General features: G+C 30.0%; 4 protein-coding genes across 9 annotated transcripts in view; 2 read left to right on the forward strand and 2 right to left on the reverse strand.

Moving 5' to 3' along the window:
* Positions 1-3,751, forward strand: LOC107166546 (uncharacterized). Of its 2 annotated transcripts, XM_015515262.2 has the most exons (6): positions 3-275; positions 364-483; positions 553-734; positions 2,448-2,580; positions 2,744-2,900; positions 3,424-3,751. In XM_015515262.2, exons 1-6 carry the CDS (start codon positions 273-275, stop codon positions 3,441-3,443), a joined length of 615 nt encoding a protein of 204 aa, XP_015370748.2. In that variant the 5' UTR covers positions 3-272; the 3' UTR covers positions 3,444-3,751. The 2 variants fall into 2 exon arrangements, with proteins under 2 accessions (XP_015370747.2, XP_015370748.2); XM_015515261.2 differs by lacking the exon at positions 3,424-3,751 and having other exon boundaries at positions 1-275; positions 2,744-3,090.
* Positions 2,988-12,462, reverse strand: LOC107166538 (ras-related protein M-Ras-like). Of its 2 annotated transcripts, none has more exons than XM_089222390.1 (5): positions 12,300-12,462; positions 10,164-10,412; positions 5,602-5,755; positions 5,364-5,526; positions 2,988-3,544 (listed from the first exon to the last, which is right to left on the reverse strand). In XM_089222390.1, exons 2-5 carry the CDS (start codon positions 10,246-10,248, stop codon positions 3,464-3,466), a joined length of 483 nt encoding a protein of 160 aa, XP_089078516.1. In that variant the 5' UTR covers positions 10,249-10,412; positions 12,300-12,462; the 3' UTR covers positions 2,988-3,463. The 2 variants fall into 2 exon arrangements, with proteins under 2 accessions (XP_089078516.1, XP_089078517.1); XM_089222391.1 differs by having other exon boundaries at positions 12,290-12,430.
* Wdr24 (WD repeat domain 24) overlaps positions 12,413-21,731 on the forward strand; it is a 16,681-nt gene continuing 7,362 nt past the window's right edge. The window contains exons 1-12 of one of the 3 annotated variants that reach the window (XR_016190776.1): positions 12,413-12,551; positions 12,674-13,177; positions 13,283-13,402; positions 15,206-15,428; positions 15,495-15,708; positions 15,773-16,021; positions 16,090-16,247; positions 16,315-16,522; positions 16,585-16,975; positions 17,043-17,323; positions 17,405-17,704; positions 19,326-19,598. Coding sequence is in view for 1 of the 3 variants with exons in the window: in XM_015515259.2 (XP_015370745.1) it covers positions 13,015-13,177; positions 13,283-13,402; positions 15,206-15,428; positions 15,495-15,708; positions 15,773-16,021; positions 16,090-16,247; positions 16,315-16,522; positions 16,585-16,975; positions 17,043-17,323; positions 17,405-17,692 (2,295 nt within the window). In the remaining 2 variants the exon portion in view is untranslated. The remainder of the gene's footprint in view (positions 12,552-12,673; positions 13,178-13,282; positions 13,403-15,205; positions 15,429-15,494; positions 15,709-15,772; positions 16,022-16,089; positions 16,248-16,314; positions 16,523-16,584; positions 16,976-17,042; positions 17,324-17,404; positions 17,705-19,325; positions 19,599-21,731) is intronic. The other 2 variants (XR_016190775.1, XM_015515259.2) reach the window with 2 other exon arrangements.
* Positions 17,859-20,194, reverse strand: Rala (Ras-like protein A). 2 transcript variants are annotated; one of them, XM_015515263.2, is made up of 5 exons: positions 20,036-20,194; positions 19,650-19,784; positions 19,366-19,574; positions 18,472-18,646; positions 17,859-18,398 (listed from the first exon to the last, which is right to left on the reverse strand). In XM_015515263.2, the coding sequence occupies exons 2-5, from the start codon at positions 19,752-19,754 to the stop codon at positions 18,282-18,284; spliced, it is 606 nt and encodes a 201-aa protein (XP_015370749.1). In that variant the 5' UTR covers positions 19,755-19,784; positions 20,036-20,194; the 3' UTR covers positions 17,859-18,281. The 2 variants fall into 2 exon arrangements, with proteins under 2 accessions (XP_015370749.1, XP_089078515.1); XM_089222389.1 differs by having other exon boundaries at positions 19,650-19,775; positions 20,036-20,154.

Below are 21,731 nucleotides of genomic sequence, written 5' to 3' on the forward strand. Positions count from 1 at the left end.
TTACAACCACTGCCATAATAGTAATATAATCCATAGTTCCGTCAAGAATTCTCCCACTTGTTTCTTGAACCCCATTTGACTTTGATTGTTTTTGATTATTTTTTATAGTGTCGTGTGATTACATTATACTTATTTGTGGTCCCCTAAAATAATTGTTATTATTTTCATACCAGTATGTTATTATCTGTTGATAACTCACAGATAACGATTTGTTTATTATTATTTAATATTCAATAACAGAGTATCATTAATTTTTATTATTGTTTTAGAAAATGGTAAATTCTAAATTTGTATACATTTTTTTATGTTAAATATTGTGTGTTAATCGTCATATTAATGTTATTTTTTATTATTGTTACGTAGGGTTCAGAGAGCCCAAAAATGGTTGCCAACGAAGAAACGTTTGATGAAAATACTTTAGCCGAGGCCAATTCTAAGGAACAGTACAAAGAAATGAAAAGAAAATTGAGACTTTTGGTCTATGTAAGTGTCTTAGGGTATCATATTCTTGTTGAAAACAGAATTATTTATTTGCTTAATTTTGTGTTTAAGGAAAATGAAATCTTTCAACAGACTCTGAAGACCACTCAACGGAAACTCCTGAAAGCATCACGAGATAAAAATGTTTTACTAGATAGGCTGATCGAGTATGAAACAGTAGAACTTAGCAGTAGTGATAATGAACTAACTGAGTCATCAGATGAAGGCGATTCTGTCAAACCAGAACCTAAGAAGTAACTAACTCACTTTTCTCCCTCTATACTGTTTGAATGACAAACAATAATGTACTCCATATTTGTGTTTATAAGAGTATAGATGAATGTTGATACCTAATGAACAAATTATGTTATGCAATTACAAGATATATTTTAAATTCCAATCTTGAGCCAATAATCGTTCTTATAGTTATCTACAGATTACAAATAAAAATAATATAATACAATATAGTATACAAGTGAAATAGATTAGAGGGAAATTATTATTATTATTATTATTATTATTATGATCTGGCGTGTCTTCATAAAAATAAAATAAATCTCACTAATCATTATTTATATTAATTATTTTAAAAAAATACTATTTGTTTTTCCAAAGACTAATTTTGTTTTTGGTAGTTAACATTAAGAATTAAAATGAAATTTATCAATAATGCTTTATATCAATATTTATTGATTGCATTAGTTCTTTTTTTCTTTTGATTTTAGAGTAATATGCATGTTTGAATAATTTTTCATTTTAAATTTGTTCAGCTTTTAAATATTACAATATAGAAAAAACATTTAACCCTAGATTACACACATTAAAAATATTCACGAGGTTCCACGCATGTGGTGTTTTTGACCATGTATTGAAATATTTCAATTAAAACTCAATAAATTGAAATAATCATTTTTTTATTGATTTAAAATCAATAAAAATTGTTAAATGATCTTATTGATACATAATATAAACAAATTAAACTTTGTAGCTACACACAGTATGGCGAACTAATGTCAACTAGCAACAATCTTGCCAGTCACAATGAAAATAAAATACTCATTTACGTTTTATAGATAGAAAATAACGTCTTATCGGCAATAAGAGAGTTTAAAAAAATCCATATTTTAAGCTTTCATAAAATTAAATTGTGTATTAATGTCACATTAAAGCATGCACACGGTTTTTTAGACCGTATATTGATAGGTAGTGAACTTTGAACCTTTCTATAGTACAGGCATCAAATCGTAAACAGTCAGGAGTTGTATCTAATTTTAGTTTATCATCTAATTAGAAGGTACCTAGATTGAGTTAGGTTAATATTTCGTATTTTTGAAACAATGAACAAAAAAGCCCGATCTTTTTGACCGTGGAGCGTGTGCTGTAGGGTTAATAATATACCAAATATAGTTTTATCACCTATACTTTTAATACCTTATTAATTTTTTTTTAAACTTGAAGATCATCAATGTATGTATAAAGTTTTAAATAAAATTTTTTTAAGCTTAATGATGCTTAATAATTCTATTTTATTTTGAGAAGAGAAGCTTCCCAATATTTGGCTCAAGGGTTAGTTAATACTTAACCTCAAGTTTCTTTTTGATATTTTAAAAGGCTCACTGGTATAATTAAATAAACTCTAACATTGACCCAGAGTTCAGTTTTAGTTTCAACTTTCAAGAAATGTAAGTTTGGTAAAACAAGAAATAATCAATCAAATTTTGGTCACTTATTTAGTAATAATAATTTTAACTTGAAAATAAAATCTTCAAATTCCTATTTAAATTACAAAAACTTCTAATTAAGTTAATTTTGTTATTCTGTATGTTAAGTTGATTTTTGCATTTTTATAGTCAAATATAAAATAACTATTTATAAGTGTAAATGTATAGTACATTTCGGCAAATAAAAATTTTATATCATAAAAACAATATCAGAGAACTTTTTTAATTTAATCATATGTATTCTAGGCGAAAAGACCCACCGGCAAATAACTCTTCAAGTGGAACAAGTAAACAGTCTAACAGTCCTCAAAGGACTATTCCAAATCCTGCCAAAAAACGAAAACCTTCTACTCCAAAAGCTTCAAAGTCGACACCAATGGTAAGTCATTCTATTATTAAACATGATACTGATTAACCTTTCAGCTTACCACTCCCTTAATTTTTTTTCATAAAACTTATAAAGTTATAATTCAATCCTTAATATTTTAAAAATATTTATTTTGAAAACTGAGTAAAATTAAATAAAAAACTTTATTTTTCAGCCACTTCAAACAAATGAATCTCATTCTAACAGTGCATTGTCAACAGCTGAAAGCAGTAAAACAATGGCTGAACCAAAGTCAGGAAATAATTTTAGTCAACACAGTTTAGCAACAGACACGTTTAATGACACTTTTTCAGTTAAAAGTGAATCAAACAGTATGTATGACATAGATACATCACCTAACAATATCGCTGAGGACATGATCAGTGTCGACAGTATAGGAAAATAATTTACCCAATTAATTCATTTTTTTGTGAACTTATATTTTAATTTTTAATATTGTACATTACATCTGTAACATGTGTATATAGGTTGTATAAAATAAATGTAATTTTAAAATGTAAAGCATTTGAAAATGTTGTTTTACTTTCAGTCTGTCGACCATAGTAAAATCGCAATTATTTATACTCTGTATAAATTGTTGACATTACTTAAACTTATACATGTAATTTAATACATAAAAACTGTTATGTATATTATGTAAATCTGCAAAACGGTTTCAAAATAATGTTCAGACTTTACTTGGTGTTACAATCTTATTTGTGTACAAAATTGCACACAAATAATATTATAATCTTATATTATTGACTTAAAATACTAATATCGCTGGTTATAAATTAGGATTATTTTTTTATTTTTGACTTATGCTAAATTTGACATTTGTTTTCATTTCTTCAGGCACTTTCACAATAATATGATGTTGGCAAGACATTGTGATTTACATGATTAAGCATTTAGGACGTCGGCGGCGACGGTCCTCGGATAATTCTTTAGGATGGTTCCGTATGATGCGCACCACCTGTAGGGGAGAAAAAAACCAGTTAGTGTTTTGAGGTAAAAAATCAAAAATGTTTGATGTTCAGTTAATTTTATACAGAAGAACAATTTTTAGATAAAACATGTTTATTGGTTGCTGCTTGTAAAAAGTTAACATTTAAAATATTATACTATTATTTGTAATTATTTGTATATTATTATAATATACTAAATGTACATTATTATCAAATCATGTTTTTATGATGATCATTTTATTATACTCGTAAAGTGTATTTTTGTACCTCAAAAGTGTGAATTTTAGTATGCCAAACTACAAACATTTTTCATCAAGTTTTTGTTAACAAAATGATAAGATTTCAAAGATTTTCAATTGAATATGGTACTTTATTTTTGATCTAGTTAAGTTTATATGTAATATATTTTTTCTTATGTACATTATATTCTTAAGAGTGGTTATTTTAAATCCTGTGCTAATAAAAACCTTTTCACCAACAGTTGATTATTATGAGTGGTTCCTAAAGTGATGATATGATATAGGTATGTCAGGTAAAACATAACGTCATAAAATTTATAAATCGTAATCACATATTTATAAAAATATATTTTTACTATTTTATTATTTTACATTAACGTGAGAAGTATTCTTTCTTTTATTTATTTTCTGAGGACTCGTTTTTTAGACTTCTTTTTTTCAATGTTATAGTATCGGTTTGCATATTCTTTAAAACTTAAAAAAATGTGTATATGTTTGGAGAATATCTAAAAAAGTACAAACCACTAAAAACTAGTATTTATATACCTAGTAATATTATGTTAATGATAAATATTAAATTTATTAATATTAATTTTGTTAAAAAAAAACATATTATGTATATACATCTACAAAATTAAAAATCGATTAAGAAACCACTGTGAACCCCTAAAAAATGTTGAATGAATAAGTAACATAAACTGTGTCCAGGAAACAATTTGTTTAAAAAGAATTGTTTCCCTGACTTGGTACAAAATTCATGTGTACCAGCTAACCAATGAGTTTTTAATATTTACCTATAAATTAACACGTTGGCCATCAGACTTGATTTTAAAAATATTTTTTTTATTTACGATGAGTATCACCCGTGGCTCTCAAAAAATATAAATTTTCTTGGTTATTGAATTCTACATAACTTTAAGAAAACGAAATACCTGAGAGTCACCAGCAACTCACACGATACACACATAATGACGATTTGTGAGTCCCCCGTGACTCATGGTACATAACCAGAGATTGTCAAAATTATGTCTATTGTATCATGGTGTGAGACAACCGTGATACTCATGGTAGCCAATGTGTTAATATTTTGAATTACATTTTATCTATTTTTATTTTTTTATGGAAGGGTAAGGTTAGGTTTGTTTAAGTCTGTTTAAGGAAAAGTGGCAAATTTTCTCCGAGGTACACACCATACCAAATTCCTGTGCATGTATATCCTAGTATCTATCTCATACCATATCCTAAACATATAAATTAGCATTGTAAATTTTTTAATTTATGTTTTTTTTTAGATGGTTAGTTATAACATTTTTTACACAGGTAAATAGTTATAAATTTCCAACATAAACTAGACAATTTCATTTTATCTCACTTATTATTGACAGCATTGTTGTTATATATGGGAAGGGGACTATCTGCACCATGGTTCATAGTAAAACTTCAGATACAATCTAATTATTTGTTATAAATATAACTCCTCTTCCCCACAGTTATATATAAAAAAAATGTAATAGTGGACCATAATGGAAATAATTCCTATACATAAATTAAATGACACCGATAATAATAATAACGGAATAATGTAAACCTCGTGAAAAGCGCCGTCGATATTTTGCGGTGGATCTTTGGCGCTGGTCTCCATGTACGGCAAATTCAATCTGTCAGCCATCGCGCGACCTTCGCTCTCGCTGATCTTGCGCAAATGCACCAGGTCCACCTTGTTGGCCACCAGCAGTATTGGATATTCGTCTCTGGCAAAAGGAATAATATTTTTTGTTTTTACTATTCAATGATAGCCGTCCCCCCCCCCCAATGTGTACACTCACCTGTCTTTGACCCGAAGTATCTGAGTGAAAAAATTAGGAACGTTTTTGAAACTGTTCGGGTCGGTGACCGAATAGACAATCATGAAACCATCTCCTTTTCTCATGTACTGCTCTCGCATCGCGCTGAACTCCTCTTGACCGGCCGTGTCCAATACTACGGACAAAAAAAATACGAAAATCAATGACACATTAATGATGATCATGATCGACTAAGAGATGAGAAGCGATCGGCGGCGAACGTGGATCCATCAACACTGTTCTACGCCTCTACCGCAGAGTACTGACTTACTGGTTACTGCTCTATCAGTTAGTGTGATTTTATATTATTTAAAATGTTAATATATTTCGAACTGTATCCATTTGACGTTATGGTACACGGGTTTTCCGGAAAAAATCAAATTTTTTTGACAAGGCATCATATGTTATTGAAGTGATAACATATACATAACATATTGAGGTGTTTAAACGGTATTCCATAATTTAAATTTAACATTTCTTTGAAAGCCTGCGTAAAATATTTACTAGGTAACGAATAGTGCAAGGAAAAGAACTTTAACGATACATTATGAATTATGATTATATGCAGAGTGATTTCTCAAGTAGTCGGTGGTCGCCATATTCGTATGAACCTTTTATCGAATTATTATGCTTATAAAAAATACCACGTTTCAAACCAGGAAACAGTGACATGGTTATATTACAGTTTCTGTGTAATTAATTTACACTTAAAGACACATACGAAAATTCTACAATTGCTAATATTGCTATGATCAATAGTGGTTTAGAAGAAAAGGTTTACTGGCTACTCGAATCAAAATTGTTTCAAATTTGTCTGTACAAATTATTATTAAAAACACATATACACAGAAACTGGCTATATACTGTGAATACACTGAATACACACGCTTATTAATGATTAGGTAGCTGTAACTTGTAAAATGTGTTAAGCTTATAATCAGTATAAAACTCATAAGTCAACGTATACGTAAGTAATGTAAATAGGTTCCTAGAGTAAATAACTTAAAATTAATTAAAATACTTATAGTAATATACGTAATGGCGAATAGTTTCAAGTCGCTTCGACTAATAATTTTTAAATAGTTGAAGAAAAGTATCGCAGTTTTTCATTTAATTATTGGATTTTGTCGAGACTTAATTTCAAATGAGTAAGTACCTATAAAAATTAATTGTGTCTAAGCATATTCGAAAATTTAGGATTTATATAGTAACAACAACTCATGAGGTTAGTTGTGATGAGCAAGTTTGTATTTTAAATTATTCTTTGGTAGGTATCAACATTTAAAATTAAGAGTTTTAATGCAATGATGGGATTTACAAATTTTCGTGACTTTGACAAAATTTCGGACACTTATCAAAAACAAATTGGGTCATATTTTAAATTGCCATAAGAACAATTTATGGAGAACCTATTGTCTTACAATAAGACATTGTAAGTCAAAGAAAATACTACAATTTATTATCAACACAATATTACTTAATTATACGTAAAATATATACGAATATATACGATGTATAAGTATAGTAAATTATTGTACATGTACCAATTAGCTAAATTTCAGTCATTGACGGGTCCCCCACATGGCATACATGAAAACCATTGATAATAACAGGTAGTACTCATATATATATATATATTGAGCGTATTCTAAAACAACTAAACCTATATATGTACAGTTGGCGTTCACACATGACTTATTGCATATTTTTTAATGCACGAGGACTTATACTGCGTGGCGACGACTTGTTTAAGTCGGTCATAACTTATAACTAGTAATATTATGTGTGTGTATTTATTTAACACCATGTATACGATGTATCTTTAATTATTGCTAATGCGTATTGGTGACATGCGTGCTGTGTGTAGGCGCGCAGGACTCGTCGACACGACAAACGCGGAGCGGCGGCAACACATAAATACAAATATAATATATATATATACATTAGAAGAGGGGTAATATAATAATAATATAATAACACACGTGATGCTATGGGATTTAAACAATATAAAAATGTGTTCGTGCGCGTGGTTGTGTTTTGTTTTGATATAACAAGCACTGCGTTTCATGCAATATTATACATCGGAGGATCTGGCAGGCGTTTTTTTTTTCATTTTTAAATTTCGTTTCATTTGCGTGGCTCGATCGCCCATTTTCCGCACGTAATAACCGCTATGTACCTAATGCAGTTTTCGTCGGGCGCCTGCAGATCAGTGGTTGCGGTTAGGCTATAAGGGTGAGTAATTATTGACGTTAAGTCTAAATCGTGTATAAAATATAATAATTTGGCTCAATGACCACAAACACGGCTATAGATTACGTTATTTGTTAGAAAATTACGCACAACGCAAACACGTCAGGTTACAGAAATCGTAAAGTTTTCAGGATAATATGATACATTAAAAATTATAATTCTGATGAAGGATTAATATCAGCATCTATATCTATACAAGTAGTCGATCCGATGTACTATATAAGCACCAACGCGCTGCACTTCATCTTCCAAACAACTCCCTCCCTCAGTACCAACTAAAAAGTTGTAAGCAAAAGCAAAGCTATCAAGAACTATCATTGTTTTCCACTTCCAACACCACTAGACAGCTCTCTCGCAGTCTTGCGTGTATCTGTGCTAATGATTTATATTCAAATTTTGTTCAACCCTATACTTATTTAAGATAATATTCTGTAATATAAATGCGATTTTTTTTTTATTCAAATTGAACTACTAATATTATTAATAATAATACTATATATTCCAGCGGTGGACCCATGGCACGCGTGCCAAAAGTGGCACGTGAAAAATTATGGTATTCATAAAATTTTGCTTGTAAAAAATTCAAAGAAACAAATTATATACATTTTAAAGATTATAATATTTCTATGTAAAATTGATTATGTTTCTATATTGTTACACTATATTTATCATGTTCAATTTAGTATTTACAAACTTTGGGGGGAGGGGGAAGGGGGTACGTAAACAATTGTCAAATCTTTGATTGCAAACATTTGGCACTAGTTCCAAAAAAGGTTTGCCACCACTGCTATATACTAATAATATGCGCTTCCAGCTTATTAGTTTGTTAATTTGTCACAATCTCTATTAGTTAAATGAATATTGGTATTATTTTGCTCTGCAGGTAGTATATTAACAATTAGTTTACAAGAGAATATTATGTCATTATTCGTTACATTAGTTGATATCCAGATTATAAGTTTATTAGCGTTGAAAACTTATATCACGCGGATGTAACATTATTATTGGATTAAAAGTAATAAATTAATAGAACTCAATTCGTTCGGAATTTTTTTTTAACAACAATACATTTTTATTTCAAAATAATCGATGTACTTATAATCACGAACAACATAAATGAAGTAAGTAATGCCTTCGTTATTATTAATTTCATACATTTTACTACAATTGACAGGCTTCTGTAATCGATATAACCTAACCACTCATAAAGCTGTCAAGTGTTATGTATAGGTACGCAATATGCTTAATAAAACAGAAATAGGTATGTAACTATAAAGCATGTTCACACCCATTTTTCAATGAAATAATAATAAAAATCCTATTTATTAGAAATTTTGAAATTATTATTTAAATGCCATGTTTTCAAATCATTACAAGATATATTGTACTATTTAGATATACCCTGTGTAGATGCAAAATTCTGATTTTCAAATGAGAACCCCTTCCTCTAAAATGTTAATACAATAAATTATTAAGCCGACATTTTTTTGAAAATGTTGATGTACTTACTTAATTTAAAATTCAATAAAGTAATTTTTATGTTATTTAAATGTATATAATATGAAGGGTGATAGTCCTTAAAAATGGTTTGACAAAGATAGAATAGATGTGATCAAGTCTTATTAAACTTAAGCCATTTCTATATATTAAAAGTATTGATAGATTTATATGAATTTTTAAAATTTTCAATTTACTATAGCCCATACCAACTACCTATGACTCATATCTTCCAAAATCATTATCATGGACCTATTATCCTTATCTTTATAGGATAATTTTTAGGATAATCTTGTAAACAAGCTCCTTAAGTTGAACAAAAAATCACAAAAATTTGAATTGTTGGTCTTTAAGTATATTAAAAAATTTAAAAAATCAGATTTTGATTAGCTACATTATTAAAAAAGAAAACACGTTTGATGAATCACCCCATGGTATGTATATATTTTTAAGAAGATACCCTCAGCAATAGGCAATGATTTATAGACATTGATTTATATACCTGCGTAGATTGCATAACACACATAAGCATAATATAAAAAAAATTATAAACTTCATGTTATGTGTATGCCTGTGAACATAAACCAAATAAATAAATTCAGTTCTTATTTCTCATAAAAGTTATATAGCAAGTATATGATAATATATTTTGTGAGATAGTATCCTACTATTTCTTATGACTGTAAAAATACTATATTAACAAAAATGTAACTCATTTTTTAATTAATAATGACACCAAAAGAATATTATCACTATGTTATTCACATATATTTATTTTATTCACAGTTATTTACCGTCAAGCACACAAAATTCATCGTCCACGCATGTGTGTTGAATATAGCTGTCCTCGATGGTAGGATCATAATCGGCTACAAACATTTTCTGGAAAAATTGAATGGTGATCGCGCTCTTACCCACACCGCCGTCACCGACCACTACCAGCTTGTATGTAGGTAATGGATGGTTGGGGGCCTGGGTTATGGCGCGCCGATGGCGGGTCAACTCTTGTTGGGTCGTGTATGCAAACCTTGACGACAGCTTGTCTACAATAAAAATAATTTGAGTTATGTTAATAATATAACTTAAGAGTAACTATAACCGTATTGCCCGATTTTTCCCAGGTTAAAATGAATATAATATCTTTTTGTTTCTATTGTTTTATGCTTTGCTTTAGTTGAATAATATTCACAATTATAACATAACACAATTACAATGACTAATCCAATGTTTTTTTTCAATTTTCAATCTTGGACATATTTTTTATGAAATCACAGAAAGATTTAAAGAATACTTAAATGTCAACGTAAATTCAATATTGTTATGAGTTATAATGCTATTTAGTTATATTGCATTATGAAGGTACTTTTAACTTTTGTCGATAATGATAACGATTATATTTATGGGTACCAAAAACAAGTAGGACATTGTCATCATCCTGTAAAGAAACTCTGTTTAATGTTCATATTGTGTCAGTCATTTATACATAAAGTTAATGACTTTAAGTAAAATTGGTTAATTGACTAGTTATAACTAGAATACTTCTCATAAAAAACTTCTAGAGGTTATTTCTTAAATGTTAGTAATTTAATCATATGGAAATAAAATCTACACTACAGTACCAAACATTTTATTTCCAATTGATTATATTAAGATAAATTATAAATTAAATCTATAGAACCCTTAAGAAACCTATAATTTAAACAGTCTTGTTTTTGTCTTATTGAATATTCCAGAAACCTTTTTTAGTTAGTTTATAATTACCGATAGTTAATTTGAATCTTAACGGTTTTCAGTTTTACATTAGAATAATTTATTTAAAGAAGATATTAGTGATTATAATGTTTAAGATTTTTGCATTTTCTTTGAATATCTATACCTGTACATTAAGTGAATTTGCAGTTATCTTGTGTCTTCAAATTAGAGAACTTGAACATTAATAAAATATACCCAATTTAATTTCTACATGCTAGTTTTTGAATTAAAAAGTTTGTTTTCTAATATTGCTATTGAATGCATAAAATATAAACTAAAATCTACAGTTTGTATAACTATTACTTATGTTATGTATTGTAGATTTTAATACTTTCAATATACAGTAAAACCTCATTAACTAGGATTTTGCTAGATCTGGACAACTGTTTATAATATTTAATCGAAGGCGTGCCTTAATACATATTACATACTATATTATATATGTATGTAATGAATAATTATTGGAATACAATTATGCACTATTTTTTAGGTTTAATATTGCTAGATATATATTTTAGATATAGACTAAAGTATTGTAAGTATAAGAAAATATCCAATAATATTATTAAAATTTCATATTTAAGATTCTTGGTTATTTTATTTAATTCAGACAACTTAGAATCCCAATTAGTCTAGATTAATGAGGTTCTTCTGTATCTCTAATAATAAGTTTAATAAGATTATTATGCGGATAGTATTTTAATTTAACAGCCAAAAATGGCAGTAAAAATATTGTCAGTATCATATAAAATGGTTTGATAATAGTTATTCTCTTTTAGATTTATTTAAAAAGAAAATATATTGTTTCTAAATAAGTAAAATTTAATTGGATAAAAAAGACAAACAACATACACAATCTTCCTTTACTATGGTATAAAACTAAATACAAATGGTCAATTGGTTAATTTGATAGACCAACAAATTATAAGTAGGTATATAACTAAATTAAAGAATTCAATACAGTAAATAAATAGTATATTTTATCATAGTGACACAGGGTTATATACTGTAATTAGATTTTCTATAGAAAAAACCTGTTCAGTTTCGGATTTACTATCTCTTCATTCAAGACAATCGTCCTATTTTCGTCAGAAATAGGAGCACTTAGGTTCCAAATTAGTTTGTACATTCTGGCAGTAAGGCACCCTCTATTTTTTACTAAATGTACCTATGCTTACCAGCAGCCGGATCCGATCTACGTGATCGAACTTGCGAACGTCAATGCCATGGCCTGAGCAGAGTCAAAGGCGATCGAACGACGAATAGACCACAAGTTACGGGGCGAGCGAACAATTTCGGCGCCTTAGGAATTTAGAAAACATCCAAACGCATTTCGTCAAGATAAGCTGTTGGCTGTCACGTCGTCGCACGCAGCACAATCAGTCACAGACCACACGTCGTGTCGTCGTCTGAGATTTGGCGATATAATGGTAATAATAATAATAATAATACGGTAGACAGGCGTAAAACAAAAATCGAATAAAACAAAATATATAATAATATATATACATATATATAATATATGCGCTTGCGTGTTTTCCCCTGTTATCAGATGCGCTGCCTGGAGTGCCTGGACCAAATGATAAGGCACAGTAGCAAGAGAACGATGCGGTGCGCATGCGTGACAATCGAACTTGGTTTCAGTGCTATCAAAACTCAAATTTCCATCGTTCCTCCAAAGAGATAGTCTGGATAGATAACAGAGTCATTGAGTCATTCCAACAGGCGGTATTGCGAATTGCGATAACGTTTCGCGGTTACCAAACGAAAAACACGTCCTTCCGTGTCCGTGTGTTCCTCCGTTTTTTAAACACCATAAATCATAATATTGTAGTTTTTGTGTATGTACGACGTTCGACAAATGCGTTTCCCAGAGCTTGACCACTACATACGATGACAGCAGTTGCAACCGCCGCTGCCGAGACCGCTTCCGCCTCCACCAACATTGTTACCTCCGTTGCCTCCAACGGCAAGGGACATATCTTGCATGACGGACCAGCGTATTCGTTGGCGCTCAACAAAGAGCACACTCACGTGGTGGTCGCTGGCAGAAATGGTAATTAGTTTTTTCCTTTTATTTGCTTTTCTATGGTCGAAAATATTTATTTATTTTTTGTTTATGTCGCTGTGTTAAGTTCATTGACCATCATTTTATTTACAGTTTTCAAGGTGTTTCTTATCGAACAGGGAGGCTTTAAAGAATGTGTCAACTTACGCTGTGGAAAAACATCAAGTGTACAGAGTTCTTCGAGCATGGATGTAGCTTGGAACCCGGCAGATGGTAAGACTCTCATTTGTATTTATGTATGGTATGATTATAAATAGGTTCGGAAATTATGAGAGCTAAAAAGACAAAATATGCAGGTATTAACAAATTGTAAAATGTAGTTACCTACCTAGGTACAATAAAAAAATTTAAATATAATATATTACTCGTATTAGATATTATATTTAAAATTTTAAAATATTACTTCTTGAATTTTACTTGATGAATTTTATCATTTTTTTCATCTGAAAATAACAATATAGTCATACCTAAATAAGTTACTTGACTAATTCCATTTAATTTTACAACTTAGTAAAAATTTAGATAATTGTGTTAACTTCTCCTGGTGAAATAACGTCAAAAATCTAGCCGCCGGACCGAGATTCAAACTCGGGTCTCTCGCTTGGCGGGCGATTGCTCTACCACTAAGCTACCTGACTGCATAGACCCATAACACTATATCCCCAAGTTAACGGATGTTTACATTCGACCATCCTGCATCCTCTGATCGCCCTCGATCAACGCTGGTCCCTTCGTCGCCCACCGCGACCGTTGCTTCACCACCTGATCACCAGAGTGTACGGCCCGTTAACACAAACACAATCGCCGATATATTTGGTAATCTTAAATTTTATTTTAAAAATATTGTGTCAGAAGAATGCCCAAATATCTAGGTCAAAAGTTTGATAGGACCCTAACATATGACCAACATCTGGAGGGAGTGAAAAATTAACTAAAAGCATGCAACAACTGTATGGCTAAGTTAGCTAGTACCACCTGGGGCTGTCACAACAATGCACTCTGGACCCTAGCACTAGCATTAGTTTATAGTGTAGCCAAATACTCTGCATCTATGTAGCTAACCTAACCAGACTTAAGGAGACAATCACATACCACAAAGATACTACATAAGCTAAACAGACAGCTAATTTTGACTCTACAAATTGACATCCTTGAGCATCTACCATTACACCTCAAATCTAGAGCTCCCATATGGAGTGCAGAACCACAAAGCGAATCATAGAGTCCCTTTAGGCGAGACATTGGAAACAGTCCATTATAGAGACCTGATCAAGGAACCATTTATAAAGTCCCTGGTTGGGATAGCATAAGGACTAAATGAACAACGCTCAATCGAATAAGAACAGGACAAGGAACATTAAACTACCTACTCCATAAATTGGGCATGGCTCCTTTTTGATCATGTGGAGAAATACAGACAATCAAACATATAGTTGAGACTTGTCCTATTACACTGTTTGAAGAAGAATTGACAAAACTACATAAGGGCTGACCAATAGCTGTAAAATGGCTTGAAGAATTAAATATACGTTTATGATTTCTATTGTTATTAGTATTGATTTTATTATACCTACTAAAACCTACCATACCTATATTTTATATAATATCTTATTACTTGTTTTTGTTAATTGACTAATTATTTTAATTATCATATTTATTTATTTGTTTAATCTTACAAATTCTATCTATACATTTCTCTTATCGAATATGTCATATGCAAATAATAATAATTTAAAAAAAAAACCATAATTTTCATTTTAAATACCTAAGTATGATTTCTATTAAAAATATGGAAAAATAAATAAATAATTTTGCAACTGTGTATACATGAAATGAATCTATACCTCTGCCTACTATGTATAAGAAGCAGACAGAAAATTTTAATTGTACAACTGCTTAACCCTAATTTTAATATTTTACTCTATGTCTCTATTTTCAATACACCATTAATTTGCGGCAGTAATAATTTTATTGCAATTTTTCTGAATTCTGGGCTAATTTTTTCTCTGTTTCTAGACAATGTTTTGGCAACAGCAACGACTGGTGGTGCGGTAGTCACATGGAACTTGAATAGATCATCCAGGAATAAGCAAGACCACATTTTTTATGACCACCGAAGAACTGTTAACAAAGTTACATTTCACTGTGTTGAACCCAATCTGTTGATGTCTGGTTCTCAAGATGGTACAATAAAATGTTTTGATTTGAGACTAAAAGAAGCTCCTAAAACTTATTCCAGGTTATTTTATCATAAAGTAGTTTTTAGTTGAATCCTCGTTGTATTAAACTAATTATTATGTTACAGTGATTCAGAGAGTATTAGAGATGTTCAGTTTAGTCATCACAACAATTATGTGTTTGCTGCAGCTTCAGAAAATGGCAGTATCCAAATATGGGATACTAGAAAGGCCGAAAAGTGTCTGAATAAGTTTTCTGCTCATAATGGGCCAGTATTTTCTTGTGATTGGCATTCAGAACTTCAATTTCTAGCAACTGCCAGTCGCGACAAATCTATTAAAGTAACTTATTTGGTTTACCCTGTATTTACTTGAGACAAATAAAAGAAAATTTTCATTGATATAGGTTTGGAATGTTACTAATAAACCTATTGCAGAGTACACAATTTGCACTATTGCCCCTGTTGGACGAGTTAAGTGGAGGCCTTATCGTAGATACCACTTGGCGTCTAGTGCTTTAGTTCTAGATTCTGCCATTAATGTTTGGGATGTGCGCAGGCCTTACATTCCTTATGCATCATTTGCTAAGCATACAGATGTAGCAACTTGTATTGCTTGGAAAGGAGATCCTTATGTACTCTTATCCACAAATCGAGTAATATATATTATTTGACATTTATGAAAACACAATTTACTTATATTTAATATAAACTATAAAATTAGGATAGTACTTTACATCAAAATTTCATAAGTGAAGCAGACTTGCCCTTAGAAAGTGCTAACCAGCAAGGTATGGCTATCAATAGGGATGGAGATCTTGTATTTTGTTGTCCAGTTAATTTAAACAAAGTTGAAATTCAAAAGTCTAAAGAAAGTTCTAGGTAATTTATTTGTTAGGGGAAAAGTTTAATTGATTTCGTCCATGTTATAAGCAATGTAATTTTGTAGAAAAACTTCAACTACAACTAGTGGTGAAGAAGAATTAAACACATCAAGTGAGATGAATGTTTTCCGTGATCCGAAAATTGTCATGTGTTTATCTGATGAAACAGAATGTATCCAAACGTGTGCTGTTCAATATAAACTTATTGGAAGATCAATAGGAGAACTTTGTGACCACAATGCTGGCGTTGCTTCCAGTGTGGGGAGAACAACTGTAATTAAAAGAAAAAAAAATTATAACTATTAAACAGTTCTAAAAATATATTAACTATTTAGGTTTTTTTGTTTTGGAATGTCCTGCGGATACTGTATGATCACCGTATGTCACTTATGGCTCTCAAAGAGGATATTATGAGTAACTCAAACATCGAAAGTAGCTTTGATGGGGATAACCAGATTGGTTCCTTCAGTGATGAAGATGGTCTAAGAGGAGATAAACCATACCAGTTAGGAGATTTCTATTTTGGCAATGCAGAAATTGATCCTTTAGATGCTGAACATGACCAATTTGATTTCATTGGATTACAAATGGATAGCAAGACTGTAGAAGAAGATAACGATTGGGAAGTACCCGTAGAATCAATAACTTTAAGACATGAAATCATTCATGAACCAATTATTAACGATCCCTACATTCCTAACTCAGCGCCTTTAGCAAAAAAATTAAGTAAGAAATGATATCAGAGATTTTAAATTGACACTGGGCATTAAAATTTGACAAATTTATTTTACAGATAACCGCATAACATCTGCACCGCTATTGCGAATAACGTCTCCAGCTAAATTTGACATGTGGAATCCATCAGAGATTGTTGCCAAAGCTCTTCGTCATCATGTTGATGAAGGTGATGTACAAACAGCGGTTTGTGCATTAATTGTTTTGAGTGATGAAATTAGAAATGAACTAACCCATCCCAAACATCCTTGGCGTCTTTTACATGGTGAAATAGAATGTTGGTGGTTGAATTATCTAGAATTACTAAGAAAATTCAAATTGTGGTCCTGTGCTACAACGGTAGTTTAATACAATTGCAATTTATTATATATTGCACTGAAATAAAAAACTAAAATGTGTTTTATTTTCTTATAAAATTAGGTGATCCAACTCTCACGCATTCGTAGCATATTGCAACTCCACCGAACTTCTACTTCAATTAATTTGACCTGTGGATGGTGTTATAAAGGTTTGACACGAAGCAGTCGACGTTGTTACAACTGTCAACATTCTGAATGCGCTAGGTGTGCATTATGTCAAAGAATTGTACGTGGAATGTACACATGGTGTAGAGGATGTGCGCATGGTGGTCACATTGGACACATGAAACAATGGTTTTTGGAGAATAAGTACTGTCCAACTGGATGTGGACACTTGTGTGAATATTGACCTCAATAAAATGTAAGTGTTATTGTTTTTTTCTATTTCATTTTTCAATAATTTAAATGTGTTAGACAGTGTTCAAAACAATGTAAATTATTATTACTATACATTTACATACTTTGCATATATTATTTTCTGTGACTGAGATGTAGGTAAAAAAAAAACAACTTAATATTTTTAAATGATATAATAAAATTGTATAAAAATAATACATAAAATAAATATATGTGATTGGATTTAAAATGTTGTATTAAGTATTAAGCAATAATATATACATACACATACAATGTGTTCGAGAAGTTTTGAAATTTCTTTAATAATTAACCCGTAATAAATATTTCTAATCATTTGGAACACATTGGATATAATATAATATAATATGTATATATTAAAGATTAGGAAAGAAGAATCTTAATGTCTGAGAAAATAAAGATAATACACATTTTACTATAAAATCATATAAACTTAAAATCCATGATATATATTTAGGAGAAAGACATTATAATCGAAATCAAAATAATTGATTGCAAGTTATTAAAAATTATAATAAATAAGATTGAATTAGATTTCCAAAGATGTTGAGAATTTAAGATTTTTACACTATATTACATTTCAACTTCTTTCTTCTACCTTTGTCTTTACCCTTGCCATTTGCTCCCTTTACATCTTCCTTCTTGCGAGCACGGATCTCACGCATCAAGTCAAAAAATACCTATATATTAATAATAAAATATTAAACCCAGAATATAGCATTTGATTTGGTTTTCATTTCTTATGTTACTCACCTTATCAACATTATCTCTTGTCTTTGCTGATGTTTCAACATATGGCACGCCCCATTCTTGCGCCCTAGACTGAGCTTCATTCAATGATACTTTTCTTTTATCTGTCAAGTCTCCTTTATTACCAACTAATAAAAATGGGATGTTTTCATCATTCTTTACTCGTAGAATTTGTTCTCTAAAAAATAATTTAGAAATTTATTTTTATCTTTCATTGAAATAAACTATAGTGCATATTTCACAATTATTAGTGTTATTTCCAACAAATACACAGGATGTAATTTACATAATTTTTCTTTCAAATGTAGGTTAGTGTCTAAAGCTTTAGAATTTATGATAGGTATGGTGTATAGTTATTATAGAGTAAAATAACTATTTCAGTTACTAGTCATATATATTATTATGTAAATTCTAAACGAGAAAAATTATTTATTTATTTTTTAATATCCAATTGTTTAAAATTACAAAATATTATTTTATTTATATTAAATAAGAATTTTTTTTTAAGCAAAATAATCAAACTGATTTATATAATAAACAATATCATTATGGTAAATGGATAAATATTGAATAGTACAGTTTTATTTTAAAAAATGATTGAAATAAAATTAACAAAATTAATTGACTTAAAATAGGTGGTTATTGCTTCAACAAGTTTTCTAATTTAATACTTTATTTGTGAATATATTGCAATTATTTTGTTGAGCACATTTAAACTACTTATTATTTAGCCTCTTATAGGTTTGAGTTAGTGAAAAAAAAAAAAATGTTTATTTCGTAATACAAATTAGGATGTATAACAATTTTTATGATAATTATGTACTCTAAAGCTAATCTTGACTTTATATTGATGATAGGTATTGAATCTTCTCATATACAATCTAATATATTACGTACCTAAACTCCATTGTTGATTGAAAACTGTCATCTTCTGTAATGGAAAACACACATAAAAATCCTTCACCACTGCGAAAATAATTGTCACGAATGGCAGCATAATCTTCCTGGCCAGCCGTGTCCAGTATATCAATTTGGACTTCTTCGCCATCCAAGACTACTTTTTTACGGTATGAATCAGCTTTAGTCGGTTCATAATCTTCAACAAACTATATTAGGGCGTGTCAGCTAAGGTTATTATACTTTAAATGTTATTTCATATTAATACTTTAATTTGTACTCACCTCATCATACATGAACTGGAGGGTAAGGGCAGATTTCCCAACACCACCGCTACCCACCATTATAACTTTGTGCAGAGCTGGCTGCTGTGCATTGTTTTTCTTCATGGCTTGTAATAAAGATATCGACTGTTGTTGCTGAAAAAAATCAGCTTGTATTAGGTTTAATAGTCGTGACTGAAAACAATGAGATTCTGGTGGCGGGTCAAGTGAAAACTTCTTAGGGTCACAGCTTTCTCACTAATTATATTCAAAATAACTATGGGAAAAAAACTATCATATTAAGGTGGTGCTACAGTGGTTTTCGCCGAACTGTGTGTATATGATTACGTGGTGGGGAGATATTAGAATTTTAGATGAACAATTAAATATTAATAAACAATGATCACCTTGTTGATGGAAAAATAATTATTGCAATGTGTTACACTAATACTGAACGTTAATGATTAATATTTTTAGTCTTGCAAGGGAATAATGTTAATTGATTTTCGAAAGATAATTATTGTTTACATTTCGAGTGCGTTATCATTGTCGATTGGGGTTGGTTAGTTACCGATGGTGCAAAACTATCAGTGTGGCCATGCTGAGAGAATATTTCTCGACATTCAATAAAGTTCAATTACTCATGATCGGCTGCGCCTAATTTATGGGTATTGCGAAATACGAATGTTAGATTAATGTACAAAATTTATGATCGTTGAATCATTTAAACTATCGTACTTTTAAACTTATCAACTGTCTATTTTTTATCATACGTTATGATTCATAACTACCGTCAACCAATGATCCTTTGAAACGTGACAATATAATATTACTTTCTTCCCTTTTCACATCACACCCACTAACGTTGTGAATTTGTGATGTTCAGAATTTCAGATGTTTCAAAAGTTTCATAATTTCATATGATTTTTAAGTCAACGGTTCTAAATTAAAAATACATTTTTGTACTTTGGAAAATAATTTTTGAGAAAATCGCGAAAATAAAATTTTTGAAAAATATAACAATTTGTGAATTATTAACAAAATTCTCATTTTTTGATTAATTATGGAGAATTAAATCAACTAAAAAATGTTGCCTAAGTATAACGGTTATAACGGTTAGATATATGCTAACGCCCTGTTTGACTATTTTTTTGTTTTTAACCCATTAATACCAATATCCTTATAGTAATATTATTTATTACTTATCACCAGTCTCACTATATCGACGTCACGCCATTATTAGAAAATTAATTTTTTTGTATAATTTTAATTAAAAAAATAATTATATTAACTGAAGATTGAATTTCAGTCTATTACAAAATTAAAATTACGGCTCACGTACCTAGGTAATATCAATTTTAAAAGAAAAGCTTGAAGGGGTAAATAACATGTTTAATTAGTTTATTACAATATAATATTATAATATGAGCTTTAACTGATTATCATTTATATTGTTCAAAATTATAATATGTACACACAAACCCCCGTTTGTTTGTGTATGCTGTATTGCACGTACCCACTTAAGTCGATAAAAAACAGAAATCTCACCATAGAGTATACAAAATGCCGCGCGTAAAAACGCACACTATTTAGAAGTAGAAGACGTCTCGTGCAAATAACCACGTACATAAATATAATATAAAGTAATAATAATAATATATCTACATTGTAGTAACTCGCAATTATTACTGCGCACCGATCTACTCACTCTATATGCTGGCTTAACCGAAGAGATAAACTCTGGCCGCTAGCGTATAGTATATGGACTGTGTTCGCATATAGTGAATAATGTATATCATTTAGTATAATGTTTATTTACATTAAAATATATGTTTATATATGCTCGAAAGTGTATGCCTTTTCAAGGAATGCAGACAGGGGATTTCATCGAGCATTACTCGGCTACCATCACTGCATCCCTCTTAAGTTTATTATACATTTGTTTAAATTCTAAATTTTAAAATATATATAGACCAAATTTGAGACAAATTTTCGAATACCTACTCCATATACAAATCTTATGAACTTATGAGCCTATTACCTATAAAAGTTATAAGCTATATAGCCTATAATAATTCTAGCTACCCATGATTGGTTACAAAT

Source organism: Diuraphis noxia, unplaced genomic scaffold (assembly GCF_037042655.1).
Source record: "Diuraphis noxia isolate RWA-SAM2 unplaced genomic scaffold, SU_Dnox_SAM2 contig0003, whole genome shotgun sequence".
In the NCBI taxonomy this organism is placed as follows: domain Eukaryota; kingdom Metazoa; phylum Arthropoda; class Insecta; order Hemiptera; family Aphididae; genus Diuraphis; species Diuraphis noxia.